Here is a 15,778-nt window from a genome sequence, read left to right as displayed (position 1 = left end):
GACTAGGGTTGCAAAATTCCGGGAATTTTCAAAGTTGGAAACTTTCCATGGGAATTAACGGGAATATATGGGAATTAACGGGAATTAATGGGAATAAACTGGAAATTTGCAAAATTGCAAGTTAGCCTATAACAGGGAACTTAAATGTAGTTGGAAAAAAAAAACAAAAAACATCTTGCAGCATAATCTTGGTTAAAACAACCAGATTTAATACAAATTCAGCTGAATTTCTACCCTGCATATTCCTCAATCACATGCACACAGCACACTACTTACTGCAGGCTACTTAGTACAGCAGGACTATTGAAGCCACACTACTGCATTTGAGCCCAAGGACTACATCCAGTCAAGTAAGTTTTGATGATATTACTAGGGTAAATATATTTGATCTATCGTATTAAAGTTTAACTAGCAAATACTAAATCAAAATGTGTTTATACAGTAGCTAGTTAGCCAGTAAATCAGATATGCTATATTTAAGCTAGCTAACACCATTTCATTGACAATTTAAGAGGCTAGCTATCATGGTGCTAGCTAGTTCAACTGTGATGCTGTTTCTTCTGCTAGCCAGTTTTCTGTTATCATACAAGAATGTAGGTTATTTGATTTAGCATGCTGATTGAGGAGTGTTCATCTATTCATCTAGCCTGTTTCTATTCATTTGTCCAGCATCAACTGTAAAATATTTTTACCATTCCAGAATATTCCAATTGTTTAGCTAACTGTTTCTATATCTGTGTGTGGCATTGCATTAGTGTGTTTTACAAGCTTTTTTTCTAATCTTATTCTACAGAACAATGCCACGTGCGCCATCTGATGTGTGGATACATTTCACCTCAGCCAATGTAGAAGGAAAGGCTGTGACCTATGTTAAGAATGCCACAAAGATGCAGCAGCATATAGCCAAGTGCCCAAAGTTTTTTCCAATATTTCCAAAATTTCCCAGCTTAAAATTAGCAGATACTTTACTCACCCTCAGGCCATCCAAGATGTATCTGAGTTTCTTTCTTCATCAAAACAGAATTTAAGATGTTTAGGGTTTCATTTCAGGCCTCCTCCTCTAAACAATGCAAGTGAATGTACTCCATTTTTGGACGTTCCAAAATGCATATTTAGGGTGCATCAAAATAATCCACACGACTCCAGTCGGCAAATAAAGTTCTTCTGAACGCAAACGACTGATTATTTTGAGAAACAAAACAATACTTATATACTTTTTAACTACAAATGTTTGCTTCCTACATCTCTGTGACATGCGCTCATGAGAGGGATGACGTAAATTCGTTGGTAAGGTCACGCGTCACGTGGAGGAGGAGTCAGGAAGCGCATCATTGTTTACAATAGAAACTTGCACAGAGCACAGACCAAGCACCGTTCATAAACCAAAACAGTCCAAAACAATTTCAAAACAATATAAAATAAAATAAAAAATGTACAAATAATAATACAAATAAAAAAAAACAATGTAAACAATGACGCGCTTCTTGACTGTTTCTCAAAATAATCAGTCGTTTGCGTTCAGAAGAACTTTATTTGTCGACTGGAGTCATGTGGATTATTTTGATGCACCCTAAATATGCATTTTGGACCGTCAAAAAATGGAGGACATTCACTTTCATTGTTTAGAGGAGGAGGCCTGAAATGAAATCCTAAAAATCTTAAATTCTGTTTTGATGAAGAAAGAAACTCAGATACATCTTGGATGGCCTGAGGGTGAGTAAATTATCAGCAAATTTTCATTTTTGGGTGACCTATTCCTTTAACTTCCCATGGAAAGTTTCTGGAAAGTTTCCGGAAATTTACCAGAAATTTTCCACCCCTTTGCAAACCTACCAAGGACCCATAAATATGCTATTGCTATTGCGATGGACCCCATGTGTGAGAAAAATAGTAAATAGTAAAAAATAGTAGTTTTCCTTTTTTTTTTTTTTTTTTTCTCAAAAACATTGCATTCCCCCGGACCCCAAAACCCAGGTGTACAGAAATGTATTAATGAAAATATTTTCTCTTCACTGTTGTAGGAAAATGTACTAAATTCACTAATGTACTTCACTGATTTGCTAAAAGAATCTGATTTTTTTTATTTTAAATTGATTAATCTAATTATAATTCTGACCAAATTTCATATTAATAAATGCAAATTTACTAATTAAAAAACACACTTTATGGTTTTAAAGAGTAAAGTCTGTACATTGATTGAAAAAAGCTATACATTTATAAAAATGTATTTATAAATATTTGTGAACTTTAAAATGTTGGGTTTCTCTTAGGGCCCCCATATGCTCAAAAACGGCCCTGCAACCAACCCCGACCTCCCCTACTTTTTTGTCCCCTACCATTGTGAGTGTGTGTGTATTTTTATACATGTCTTGCTGTATAATGTTTAATATTTGTAACTATACAAAACAATTTATACAAATGTGTATTGAATAAAAACAGCCCCTTGGTACTGAGCAATAATGGAAAATAAAATAAAATATGAAATATGAAACTGATGTTAGGTTTTGCGCTTTGGTCTTATGAGAACCTGTTGGTGTAAAGAAGAGACTGCGACCCTCAGAAATCTACTGCTGTTCTTGTGTCACCTTCAAACTACTTCCATTCCTGCCATCTGACTGTGTTCTTATTTTTCCACATCCCTGCACATAGTCATTGCTATACTTTTAAAGAAATTATCTACATTTTTAGTAGCCATATTTTGTTTATGTCTGGTATCATATCTGTGAACATAAAAACAGAATTCAGTAAACAAACAGAAACGGTATGCTTCATTTTAGGTTGCTATGGAGTGTGTGGACTGTGTGTGTAGCAGACAGAGCTGTTCAGCTGTTGAGATTAATTCCAAGAGATCTTTTTTTGGCTGATGGATCAATCTCTCTTTCACTCTTTAATGTTCTCTGGGAGTTCTCTTTTGCACCTGTAATCGAGGTGTTATGGACAGAGTTGCCAGATCGTTCTGCAGATGCAGACAGCAGGATATTGAACTTTGAAGTAAAAATGTGAAAATAAAGACACAATGCAGAATAACAGGAGACATTTTTGTATTGTGATACACTGAACAGGCTTACGGTTGCATAAATTATACAAGCACATCTAATGCTTGCAAAGTTAATTAATTTGGCTACCCAACACACACATACTGACACACTCACATTTTAGAGCACATTTTACAAAATAAAAAACTATTTTTTCTTCCACTTACTCTTTACAAACTACTTTCTCACTTTGAATCACTTTTCTCTTCATTTTTTCATTTCATATCTCCACAGTTTGTGTGGTGAATTGCCTTTTTTCAGTCTTCTTGGATACGAATCGCTCCCTCTTCTGATACTAGACCCTCCCTCTTCCTCTCAGTAATCACTTCTGTGTAGGTCACATCTGGGCTGGACTTCCTGCCTTTGGGTGGAGTCACAGCAGGTTCCACCTCTGTGCCTTCTTGGCCCTCAGCAACAGTGCGTTCCTTCTTCAGTCTGATGCGGAACGATTCTTTATTGGGTGCTTTCTTAGCGATGTTGTCCCTCAGCCACTCTCCGCTCTGACGTATCTTCTCTCGCTGCTCAGGGGGCACAATCTTCTCACCGAAGGTGTTGATTTTGGTTCCGAGCGTTTGGCCCGTCTTACTCAGGCTCACCTTAGTCTTGCTTAGGTTCTCTCTTGTCTTCTCACGAGTCTTGCTCATGTTCTCTTTGGAGAATGCAGCTTTTATGTTCTCGATGCCCTTTAACCCTGTCTGTTTCAGACGTGCACCTCGGGATGACTCCGCCTCCTCCACCACCATGTATTCTTCATCAGATGATAGGTCAGCAGGGATGTCATACTCATCTGGCTCCACCATCAGGTTAGCTAGCCCCGCCCCCTTGGGAGTCTTGGTGACAGCAACAGAGGGTACACTAGTTTCACCCTGCCATGGCAGACAGAAAAGAAAGACAATTATTCACTAGAAAAACTCACACAAAGAGCATCGCAAACATTTCAAGTGTTCATACACTGGCGGCCAAAAGTTTGGAATAATGTACAGATTTTGCTCTTATGGAAAGAAATGGGTACTTTTATTCAACAAAGTGGCATTCAACTGATCACAGTGTATAGTCAGGGCATTAATAATGTGAAAAATTACTATTAAAATTTGAAAAAATATTCAGAACTTCTTAAACTACTTCAAAAAGTTCTCATCAAAAAATCATGCAGCAATGACAGCTTTGCAGATCCTTGGCATTCTAGCTGTCAGTTTGTCCAGATACTCAGGTGACATTTCACCCCACGCTTCCTGTAGCACTTGCCATAGATGTGTCTTGTCGGGCACTTCTCACACACCTTACAGTCTAGCTGATCCCACAAAAGCTCAGTGGGGTTAAGATCCATAACACTCTTTTCAAATTATCTGTTGTCCAATGTCTGTATTTCTTTGCCCACTCTAACCTTTTCTTTTTGTTTTTCTGTTTTAAAAGTGGCTTTTTCTTTGCAATTCTTCCCACAAGGCCAGCACCCCTGAGTTTTCTCTTTACTATTGTACATGAAACTGGTGTTGAGCGGGTAGAATTCAATGAAGCTGTCAGCTGAGGACATGTGAGGCATCTGTTTTTTAAACTAGAGACTCTGATGTACTTATCCTCTTGTTGATATACAGGTGCATCTCAATAAATTAGAATGTCATGGAAAAGTTCATTTATTTCAGTAATTCAACTCAAATTGTGAAACTCGTGTATTAAATAAATTCAATGCACACAGACTGAAGTAGTTTAAGTCTTTGGTTCTTTTAATTGTGATGATTTTGGCTCACATTTAACAAAAACCCAACAATTCACTATCTCAAAAAATTAGAATACATCATAAGACCAATAAAAAAACATTTTTAGTGAATTGTTGGCCTTCTGGAAAGTATGTTCATTTACTGTATATGTACTCAATACTTGGTAGGGGCTCCTTTTGCTTTAATTACTGCCTCAATTCGGCATGGCATGGAGGTGATCAGTTTGTGGCACTGCTGAGGTGGTATGGAAGCCCAGGTTTCTTTGACAGTGGCCTTCAGCTCATCTGCATTTTTTGGTCTCTTGTTTCTCATTTTCCTCTTGACAATACCCCATAGATTCTCTATGGGGTTCAGGTCTGGTGAGTTTGCTGGCCAGTCAAGCACACCATCACCATGGTCATTTAACCAACTTCTGGTGCTTTTGGCAGTGTGGGCAGGTGCCAAATCCTGCTGGAAAATGAAATCAGCATCTTTAAAAAGCTGGTCAGCAGAAGGAAGCCTGAAGTGCTCCAAAATTTCTTGGTAAACGGGTGCAGCGACTTTGGTTTTCAAAAAACACAATGGACCAACACCAGCAGATGACATTGCACCCCAAATCATCACAGACTGTGGAAACTTAACACTGGACTTCAAGCAACTTGGGCTATGAGCTTCTCCACCCTTCCTCCAGACTCTAGGACCTTGGTTTCCAAATGAAATACAAAACTTGCTTTCATCTGAAAAGAGGACTTTGGACCACTGGGCAACAGTCCAGTTTTTCTTCTCCTTAGCCCAGGTAAGACACCTCTGACATTGTCTGTGGTTCAGGAGTGGCTTAACAAGAGGAATACGACAACTGTAGCCAAATTCCTTGACATGTCTGTGTGTGGTGGCTCTTGATGGCTTGACCCCAGCCTCAGTCCATTCCTTGTGAAGTTCACCCAAATTCTTGAATCGATTTTGCTTGACAATCCTCATAAGGCTGCGGTTCTCTCGGTTGGTTGTGCATCTTTTTCTTCCACACTTTTTCCTTCCACTCAACTTTCTGTTAACATGCTTGGATACAGCACTCTGTGAACAGCCAGCTTCTTTGGCAATGAATGTTTGTGGCTTACCCTCCTTGTGAAGGGTGTCAATGATTGTCTTCTGGACAACTGTCAGATCAGCAGTCTTCCCCATGATTGTGTAGCCTAGTGAACCAAACTGAGAGACAATTTTGAAGGCTCAGGAAACCTTTGCAGGTGTTTTGAGTTGATTAGCTGATTGGCATGTCACCATATTCTAATTTTTTGAGATAGTGAATTGGTGGGTTTTTGTTAAATGTGTGCCAAAATCATCACAATTAAAAGAACCAAAGACTTAAACTACTTCAGTCTGTGTGCATTGAATTTATTTAATACACGAGTTTCACAATTTGAGTTGAATTACTGAAATAAATGAACTTTTCCACGACATTCTAATTTATTGAGATGCACCTGTACATCTCATGCAAGGATCCTATTTGTGGACTTAAGTTCAGCCTTCAATACCATCATGCCTGATCTTCTCAACCAAACTGACCCAGCTCTCCATGCCAACCATAATCTGTCAATGGATCAATAGATTTCTGACAGATAGGCAGTAGCTAGTGAGACTGGGGAAAATCACATCCGGGACCCTCACTATTAGCACTGGTGCTCCTCAAGGATGTGTTCTCTCTCCACTGCTCTTCTCCCTGTACACAAATGACTGCACTGCAAAGGACCCCTCTGTCAAAAGTACCCCTGAAGTTTACAGACGACACGACGGTCATCAGCCTCATCCGTGACGGTGACGAGTCTGCATACTAGGGGTGTAACAATCCATCAATCTGGATTGATGCATCAATAACCAGCGATTATGTTATCGATATCGAATGTTATCGATATAGAAATTTCTTTTTAAGATCCACCTTTATTTTAATACTCTCATGTCAGCCACACCCATATGCATTTCCATCAGGCGATGAAGTAAACTTATTACATTCATTTCACTTTATGAGCGCTAAATATGCTTTTCATGTGGGACAAGGATGTGTACAGGGTCTGTGAAGCCAAATTGTGCTCTGCTATCCGTGCGCACGCGTCAACCGGGCTTACCGCGAAACGCGAGCTCCAGACCAGTGACAGGATCAGTGCGAGCAGGTCAACCAGGCGCTCCTTAAAACGCGAGCTCTTGTGACAAACACAGAGCAGCTCACATGCACGATTAAATCGGGCTTCCATTGATATTGTTGCACATGCGACCCATTTGAATTTACATGAGAATTTGCTATTTAAAAGTACCATGGAGAAGTTCAACCATCATGTGAAACATCTTGACAACACCGACATTCTGAACAGCACTAATGAGGCAAAGAGAAATCACCTGCTGCCCAGAGCTAGCATTGGTTATAAGATTGTACACATCTACACATCAACACGCTTACTAACATTTATCCCAGTTAACTGTAACAACATTTTTCATTACAACTGCGGAAGTTGTAGCCAAGAAAACCGCAGATAGCATGGATTTGGAAACAAGTCATGGGTATGTAAGTAATGTGAATTGAATTTAAACTGAAAAATAAGCTGTAATCAAACGATTGATGATCACTTGTGTGTGACATTATTTTTTATATTATTATCTGTATAATTTTTTCAACATCTGAAGTACCTTATTTTGTTGTGGATGTCCCAATGTGGATACTAAATTTGCACTTTACAGAGAGCTCAATAAAATATTCAAATTATATTTTGGTTGCATTTGAGGGCAAAAAACATTTAAGTGATTGTGTAAAATAGGCACAAAATATCGGAACATCGATCGCTGAATCAAATCAACTCGCGGCAGACTTTGAAGTATCTGCAAATATTGGATCGCAGGCCAAGAGAATCAATAAAAGATTGTATCGTGATGAAACATCCGATTTACACCCCTACTGCATACAGACGGGAGGTTGAAAAGCTGGCTGTCTGGTGTGGTCACAAAAACCTTGAGCTGAACATGCTCAAAACAGTGGAGATGATAGTGAACTTCAGATGAAATCCCACCGCACTCTCCCCCCCTCACCATCCTGAACAGCACTGTGGTAGCAGTTGCGTAATTCAGGTTCCTGGGCTCTACCATCTCTCAGGACCTGAAGTGGGACATGCACATAGACTTCATTGTAAAGAAGGCTCAGCAGAGGTAGTACTTCCTTCGCCAGCTGAGGAAGTTCAACCTGCCACTGGAGCTGCTGACTCAGTTCTACTCAGCTGTCATTGAGTCTGTCCTGTGTACATCTATAATTGTCTGGTTTGGTTCAGCCACCAAATGAGACAGAAGGAAACTACAACAAACAGTCAGGACTGCTGAGAGGATTATTGGTGCCCCCCGTCCAGCCTCCAAGACCTGTATGTCTCCAGAGTGAGGAAACATGCAGGTAGCATCACTCTGGACCCCACACACCCTGCCCAATCCCCTTTTGAACTGTTGCCCTCTGGCTGGTACAGAGCACTCAGTGCAAGGACATTCAGGCACAAGAACAGTTTTTAACCTCAGGCCATTTTCCACATGAACAATTAAACTGCCTTCAGGACTCCCATAGTGCAATAATGTAAATAAATATTTCATGTACATATGTAAATTCATTATTTTCAGCAAACTTAACATGTGTAAGTATTTGTATGAACATAAAAAGATTCAACAACTAAGACATAAACTGAACAAGTTTCACAGACATGTGACTAACAGAAATGGAATAATGTGTCCCTAAACAAAGGGGGGGTCAAAATCAAAAGTAACAGTCAGTATCTGGTGTGGCCACCAGCTGCATTAATTACTGCAGTGCATCTCCTCCTCATGGACTGCACCAGATTTGCCAGTTCTTGCTGCGAGATGTTACCCCACTCTTCCACCAAGGCACTTGCAAATTCCTGGACATTTCTGGGGGGAATGGCCCTAGCCCTCACTCTCCGATCCAATAGGTCCCAGACGTGCTCAATGGGATTGAGAGCCGGGCTCTTCACTGGCCATGGCTGAACACTGACATTCTTGTCTTGCAGGAAATCACGCACAGAACAAGCAGTATGGCTGGTGGCATTGTCATGCTGGAGGGTCATGTCAGGATGAGCCTGCAGGAAGGGTACCACATGAGGGAGGAGGATGTCTTCCCTGTAATGCACAGCACCAAACTATATCGATGGAAGCCCGAATTAATCGCGCATGTGAGCCGCTCTGCGTTTGTCACGAGAGCTCACATTTTAAGGAGTGCCCGGCTGATGCGCTTGCACGGATCCTGTCAATGGAGTTCACATTTCGCGGGAAGCCTGGTTGACACGTGCGCACGCCACAAGGATAGCGGAGCACAATTTAGCTTGAAAGACCCCACGCACATCCGTGTCCCACATGAAAAGGATGTTTTCCGCTCATAAAATCAAATGAATGTAATAAGGTTACTTCATCGCCTGACGGAAATGCGTACGGACGAGGCTGACATGAGATTATTAAAATAAAGGTACATCTTAAAAAAAATTATATATTGATTACACATTGTATCGATAACATTGGATCGTTGGTCATTGGATCGATGGATCGTTACACCCCTAATATTTCACATGTTTTAGCCTAACCAGTTAGAGTGGGCAAAGAAACACAGACATTGGACAACAGATAATTTGAAAAGAGTGTTATGAATCTTAACCCCATTGAGCTTTTGTAAGATCAGCTATACAGTAAGGTGTGTGAGAAGTGCCCGACAAGACAGCTACATCTATGGCAAGTGCTACAGGAAGCGTGGGGTGAAATGTCACCTGAGTATCTGGACAAACTGACAGCTAGAATGCCAAGGATCTGCAAAGCTGTCACTGCTGCATGTGGAGGATTTTATTTTAAGAGAACTCTTTTAGTTTAAGAAAGGGGCCTGGGTAGCTCAGCGAGTATTGACGCTGACTACCACCCCTGGAGTCGTGAGTTCGAATCCAGGGTTTGCTGAGTGATTCCAGCCAGGTCTCCTAAGCAACCAAATTTGCCCAGTTGCTAGTGAGGGTAGAGTCACATGGACAAATGAGATATATATTATATATGTATATGGATAATTATTACAAATGCTGCCTGACATTTGACCGATTCAGATTTCGAAGGGAGGCTATGTGATTTCATGACTGCATACATCAATCATAACGACAGTGTGTTGCTGCCAGTACTGCATGATAATCAAGTGCACATTCGCACAAAATGAACAAGATTAAAAAGAAAGTGCACAAAATTTGTGCACCATTTCTGACGGTTATACTTGGATTTAATCTGAGCGCAAACATGATGTTTAGTGCAGAATTCTGAGTTATTATTTAACGGAGTAGGCTACCTGTATTATTCAGCTTTAGATGTAGACTACGTCCTTCTCATCTGTGTCACACTGTCACTGCTTGCATGGTCATAGCAGACATGCTGAAGAAGTCTTGTTTTTCTACATAAATGTGCACTAGACGAATGGCTTTGATAGTTATCATACATCTCGCGCCACTTTTAAAAGACGCAATGTCAAGTTATAACTCTAAATGGAGACCCCATTATGTTTCATTCAGCTGCGCTGTTGTACTGTTTTGAAGGCATCCTGGACTGTTTTTGCACCCATCTGTGCTATTTTTAATTGTTGGCCTTTTGAAAACATGGACCTATTTGTGCCTTTCCACACAACACCGGCAATGTGCGCCACGTTTTAAGAACATATAAGCACAACTTCAAAAAATGCATCTCATTCTGCTGCTGCCACTGGATGGGTGAAACACATGCATTCCTGTGTGTAAACAAGCACAGAAGATGTGAGATATGAAGACCAGTGTCTCTGCTTTGGCTTATTGAAGCACCCAACATCATGGATTGTATTACAGTCACAATATGATTCAAGCTTTGTAAAGGAACTTTTATTAAAGAATGGGGCAGTTAAAACACTATTGGACTGCAAATCTGTAAGTAAACTATTTTATTCAAGAATATTTCATATGACATGACTGTTTCATATTTTATAGTTCTGCTTGAGTGAACAGTTTAATATATTCAGATGTTTTAACCATGAAATGTAGTGTGGAGTTTGTTCATTTTCTTCAGATTGCGATTCAAATATAGCTGTATTGGAAGGGCTGCACGAACAGTGTGTGTTTACGTTAAGTCTAAGGGTGCTTTCACACTTGGTTCGATTGCTCGGACCAAACCCAAGTTCGTTTCCTCCCCCTCTCCCTGCCCCCGCTGGTCTCTGTTCACATCATATTATTTGGGACCGAACCACTGTCCGATTACGCCATCAACGTGCGTACAAGTGGCAGCTGTTACCACTGAAACTAGGTAAAAACTTTAGAAGATGTCACTGTGTTAAGTGAAGTATTAAAGTTTGTCTCTTTAGATTTACCACGAAAACTTGCCATGCACAGAAGAACACTTGTGTTTGTCTGCTGTGGATGTGTTGCAAGAGATGTGAAGAATGCGAGCTGCTCTCTGAAGGGGATTTATTTGGAGACAAGCAGGGATGAGAAATGCATTATACCACAATAATTGCGATCGCGAGCCTGCAAAGACACTAATTATACGTCATCACAAATGGTTCACTTTTTGCGATTTGGTACGCTTGCATTCATATCAGCAGCGAACCGTACTGGAGTTCAAATGAACCGTACCCCAGACCACCTTTTCAAGCGGACCCGGGTGCAGTTTGCAGGTGCACACCCAAATTCAGAAAACAGCGTTTACATTATCCAATCGAACCAAACTTTTATGTCATTCGACCCCGGGTGTGCAGCAAAAGTGTGAAAGCACTCTTAAAGGGCCAGACAGCTTAAAACTGAGTGTTTCAGACAGAGGGCCAGAGACAGGGTGGAAAATTATTATATATGACTAAATTAAAACTGTTTTGGTGCAAAGAAACTATACTAAAATTATAAGTGGACCTCAAGGAAGATAATGAAATGATAAAAAAAAAAAACAGTATGTCTGTGGTGATGGAGGCCGTGAGAGGAAGAAGGGTAAGGATTGACACCTGTGGGAAATTATCTCTAACAGCTGTTTGTGTTTGCAGTGAGAGCTCAGAGGGATATAAAAGGGCAGTCCAGTGCACCAGAGGAGAGAAACACACACAAACACATCAACACACACAGCTTCGTGTGTCTCTCTATCTCTCTCTCTCTCGAACTGGTGCCCTGGCACCTCTTTATCTCCCTCCCGGCTGATTGAGATAATTCTCCGCCAGGTGTCCATCCTTACTGCTCGGCCATGCCTGCTCGCCACATACCCCCATCGCTCAACTCAGGCCAGGGAGCCATCCGGCCTGACTTACTCCCCCTTCCATTTCTGGAGGGAAATTTTGCCCTTTCGGCCGACCCGCTGCCGGATGGTCTTCCCCGCCCCCTGGAAACACGAAAAGGATGAGAGGAGGGAGAGGGAAGAGAGAAAGAGAGAGAGGGAGAGAAAACGAGAGAGAGAGGGGAGACAGAGAGAGAAGAGAAAACACGGCATCAGACGGTCCTCAGCCAGCTGCACTGCTTCCATCAGCGATGCCTTTCAGTTGCCGGCTGACGCACTCCTGCAATCTTCAGTCAGCGGCAAGGACTCATCCTTCCTCCAGATCCTGGGTTTCGGCACAAATATGGTAGATCACGTTCTTAATGTGGAAAGGAGAAAATGGGAGCTGGGTTAACATCCACACATAAGACATTTATTGTTCCACTTTTCAGTGCCACACACCAAGGTGTTCAAGCTTTTCAGCACCAAGGTGTTCAAGCTTTTCAGCACAATCCCCAACACACACAAACACTCTGCTGCATGTCTCTCTCTCTCTCTTTCCTCCAGCAGACCGGACTGCTCTTTTATATCCCTCTCAGCTCTCACTGCAAACACAAACAGCTGTTAGAGATAATTTCCCACAGGTGTCAATCCTTACCATTCTTCCTCTTGCGACATCGCTCTCCAAAGATGTTGCTCGGCCATGCCCCCATCACCACAATGTCATGACCCCTTTAATGGCTTGCTTAGTTTTAGATTCCTCAGTTTCAAGATCAAAAACCAGTAAAAACACTGAAGACATAAAGTACAGGTTTGATTCTTTTATAGAAATACAATATACAATACCATTGTGCCACACTGTAACCCAGATTTTAAAGAAAAGGAGGGGGAAGTCAAAATAAATTGTTCTAATTAATTAATTAATTAACTTGAACCTCCAATATTCTTTAAACAACAAAGATTGTTTAATAATTATTATTAGGAAACGGGGCACTGAATCAACGACTCATTGAAATTGACATAATACACGACACACAACCTAATTTACTCTTGGGTGCTTATCTTTACGCAAGGGCTGTAGGGTAAATATAGCAATAACAAAAACTTGTTTATTTAATAAACAAAAAAGTTGATTGGCCACATTTTAACATTTCTATGGATAAGATCAACTTCATTAATTAATGAAACCATTTCAAATTAAAAAGAACTTCAACTGTTAAGAACGGTCTCGAGACACATGTGTTTTGCTCTATTCGTGGCATTGAGTATAGCTTTTTTAATGCAAGGATGTTTAGTGTGAACGGCCCTTTTCTTTCTCTTCGATCCAACGTCTTTAAGGGATGGAAAGCTGGGTGTGTGAAACATTCAGGAATTAAGCATTTTTTATGTTCAATGTTAAAACATATTGTACAATAATAGTATTATATTTTAAATGGGATTTATTTGTTTAATTGACCTTTTTATTTTTATTTATTGATTTTTATATTTATATCATGGATTGGCCTGCTGTCAGCCCACCAGACCACCCAAGTAGTAGGTATTGCTGCAGACTTGGGGACTACAAAATCGGCCCACCGAGAAAAAGGACATTAGTGTGTGATTTTTAGTTTTTGGTGCATGAAAATTTTACTTTTATACAAAGGTTTTCTCATTCTTGTGTGTTTTCCTCGTTTCTTCTGGTACAAAAGCAAAACCCTGGCTTTGGATGCGGAAGGAAAATGACGTGAATTTGTCAGTCAGGCTGCAGCGAGAGGGATGCACAACAGTTACATAAATGGTAAGTACATTTCAAAAAAATTTTGACGTAAGTATTTACTCTACAGAATATTGAGGAAATACTGAGCTATTTCTAGAGTTGAATGTAAATTCAATAATGCGCCTAGATACGCACACGTGCAGTGGCTGCCATCTAGCGGCCGCCTTGAGTATTGATTGCATAATTACAAAGGGTCTGTGGCATTTTTCTACTTCATACATAAAGGAAATTATTAATTACAGTTAATAAAAAAAATAATAAACATCGGAGCGCCTCACGAATCTGCTTCTCGGTTTATTTATAGCATGGATATCCAAGTATCTGTCGGACTGGTGGTAAGTGGGCAATTATTTATTCTACTCAATCACTTATTGTCGATGTGACTCTAGATCATAGCGACAAGAATGCACACATTAACCTGTAAACCATTAAAACCAGTAACATTTTAAAAACAAAATTTTTGTGTAGGTTTACACTAGTATTCCTCTGAGCTGCAGTCTGGATGCAAACGAGACTGCTCTCTACAAGCTGGGATTTAATCTCTGAGTGTGATTTAGTGAAGCTCATCGGCGTCGCCAAGTTATTTTTCCGGGGCTTCAGCCCCGAATGTTTTGACTGTAGCCCCGAATGTAATTTTAAATGTAGGCCACGCAATAATATCCCCCGCTCCCGCTAAGCCTGAACCTCCTCAAGTCCTAGAAACGCCCCTGGTGAAGCTCATTATGTGTCCCATACCGTCCCCCACTGATAGTGAACAAGACCTCCCCCTGGGGCAGAAGAACACAGAAGGCTGTGGCACCAGGAGGCTCTCATTTCCGAACAACTGAGGCAGTGAAAACCTTGTGTGGGACACTTGGATTCTGGGTAGTGCAACACTCGAAGCCATGATTGATCTGATCTTTTCTGTCTTAAGTTGTTCTACAGATCAGCCAGAAGAGGCTTGATGTCAAGATCACTGCCTGCGCCCCCCCAATTCTGGAAGTAACCTTAAAGACTCTTCACAGCTGTGTGAGCAGCTCTATATTAGGAAAGCTCAGAATACCTCAAAGTACCAATTGTTTTATTGGTACGCAGTCAAATGAATTTGACTCATTTGTGCCACTCCAAGGCCGTAACTAACCACATATTCTGGATTGGGTGAATAATGTAATAGTTAAATAATCAGCTACTGAAAAATCCTTATTGGGTGACTACTAATCTGAAAATTCAGGGGGGCGTGTTCCCCTGTCTATGGTGGTTACGGCTCCATTTCACACTCTATTTAAGTCTTTTTCTGGAAGTCTCTTGAATAGACATAATAAAAATATCTGAATGCTACTCATCTGGCACACTAACAGAAATAGATAGCCAACCAACTCAAGGAATAAAAACTTTCAAGTGTGCCCCCTATTGGTAGTGCAGCAGGTGTCAGTGTGGGATTACAGAGCCAATTTACAGTTAACTCAGTAACCATAAAGCCACACCCTTAATCACTCACACACACATGCAGTATGTAATTTAGGGAAGGTGTATCTGTGTCGGTGTGTATACCTGGTAGATAACAACTCTGAACTTGTTGCGTGTGAGCAGCTCATCCTGTGTAGTTTCCACCTTCTTCACACGTACATTCTGTTTCTCCACACGTGAACGCACTTCTTTAACGTGTGCACTCACACGGCGGGCTTTCTGGAGCAGTTTGTCAACAGTGGTTGCTGTGGAGCCATGGTTGTGAGCCAGCTTGAGCAGCTCAGATTGGACGGCGCTGACCGAGCTCTCAAGCTGCTGCTGTCGTTCCTCCATGCGCTGCTGACTTGCCTGGATGCCATCGATGATTGTAGACACACGTTCCAGCAGAGAGAGAATCGACAGGGCAGTGACGGGCTGCCCGGACTCATCCTCCACCCCAAGAATGACATCTCCTCTCTTTTCCATCTCTGACTCTCTTTCACCAGTGTCCCCAAAAGTACAGCCACAGGGCCAGAGATGGGTAAGGGGCCAGACAGAATCACACACCCAATAAGTACAGAGAGAAATTGACACTCCAGAGAGACACCCCACTGGAA

General features: G+C 41.1%; 1 protein-coding gene across 1 annotated transcript; it reads right to left on the bottom strand.

The window, feature by feature from the left end:
• Positions 1 to 3,024: 3,024 nt before the first annotated feature.
• Positions 3,025 to 15,778, bottom strand: LOC127442101 (caveolae-associated protein 4a-like). The gene is made up of 2 exons (XM_051699876.1): positions 15,267 to 15,778; positions 3,025 to 3,901 (listed from the first exon to the last, which is right to left on the bottom strand). The coding sequence occupies exons 1-2, from the start codon at positions 15,645 to 15,647 to the stop codon at positions 3,293 to 3,295; spliced, it is 990 nt and encodes a 329-aa protein (XP_051555836.1). The 5' UTR covers positions 15,648 to 15,778; the 3' UTR covers positions 3,025 to 3,292.

Source organism: Myxocyprinus asiaticus, chromosome 6 (genome assembly GCF_019703515.2).
Source record: "Myxocyprinus asiaticus isolate MX2 ecotype Aquarium Trade chromosome 6, UBuf_Myxa_2, whole genome shotgun sequence".
Taxonomy (NCBI): Eukaryota; Metazoa; Chordata; class Actinopteri; order Cypriniformes; family Catostomidae; genus Myxocyprinus; species Myxocyprinus asiaticus.
Note: the sequence above shows the minus strand (reverse complement) of the source record. Positions and strands in the feature narration are given on the sequence as shown.

What these genes read in the sequence shown, in the direction of transcription:
- LOC127442101 (XM_051699876.1), bottom strand. Translation starts at nt 15,647, where the DNA reads ATGGAAAAGAGAGGAGATGTCATTCTTGGGGTGGAGGATGAGTCCGGG. An exon ending in TCAGAGTTGTTATCTACCAG is followed by an intron (nt 3,902 to 15,266) that starts GTATACACACCG and finishes CTGCCATGGCAG; the next exon opens with GGTGAAACTAGTGTACCCTC.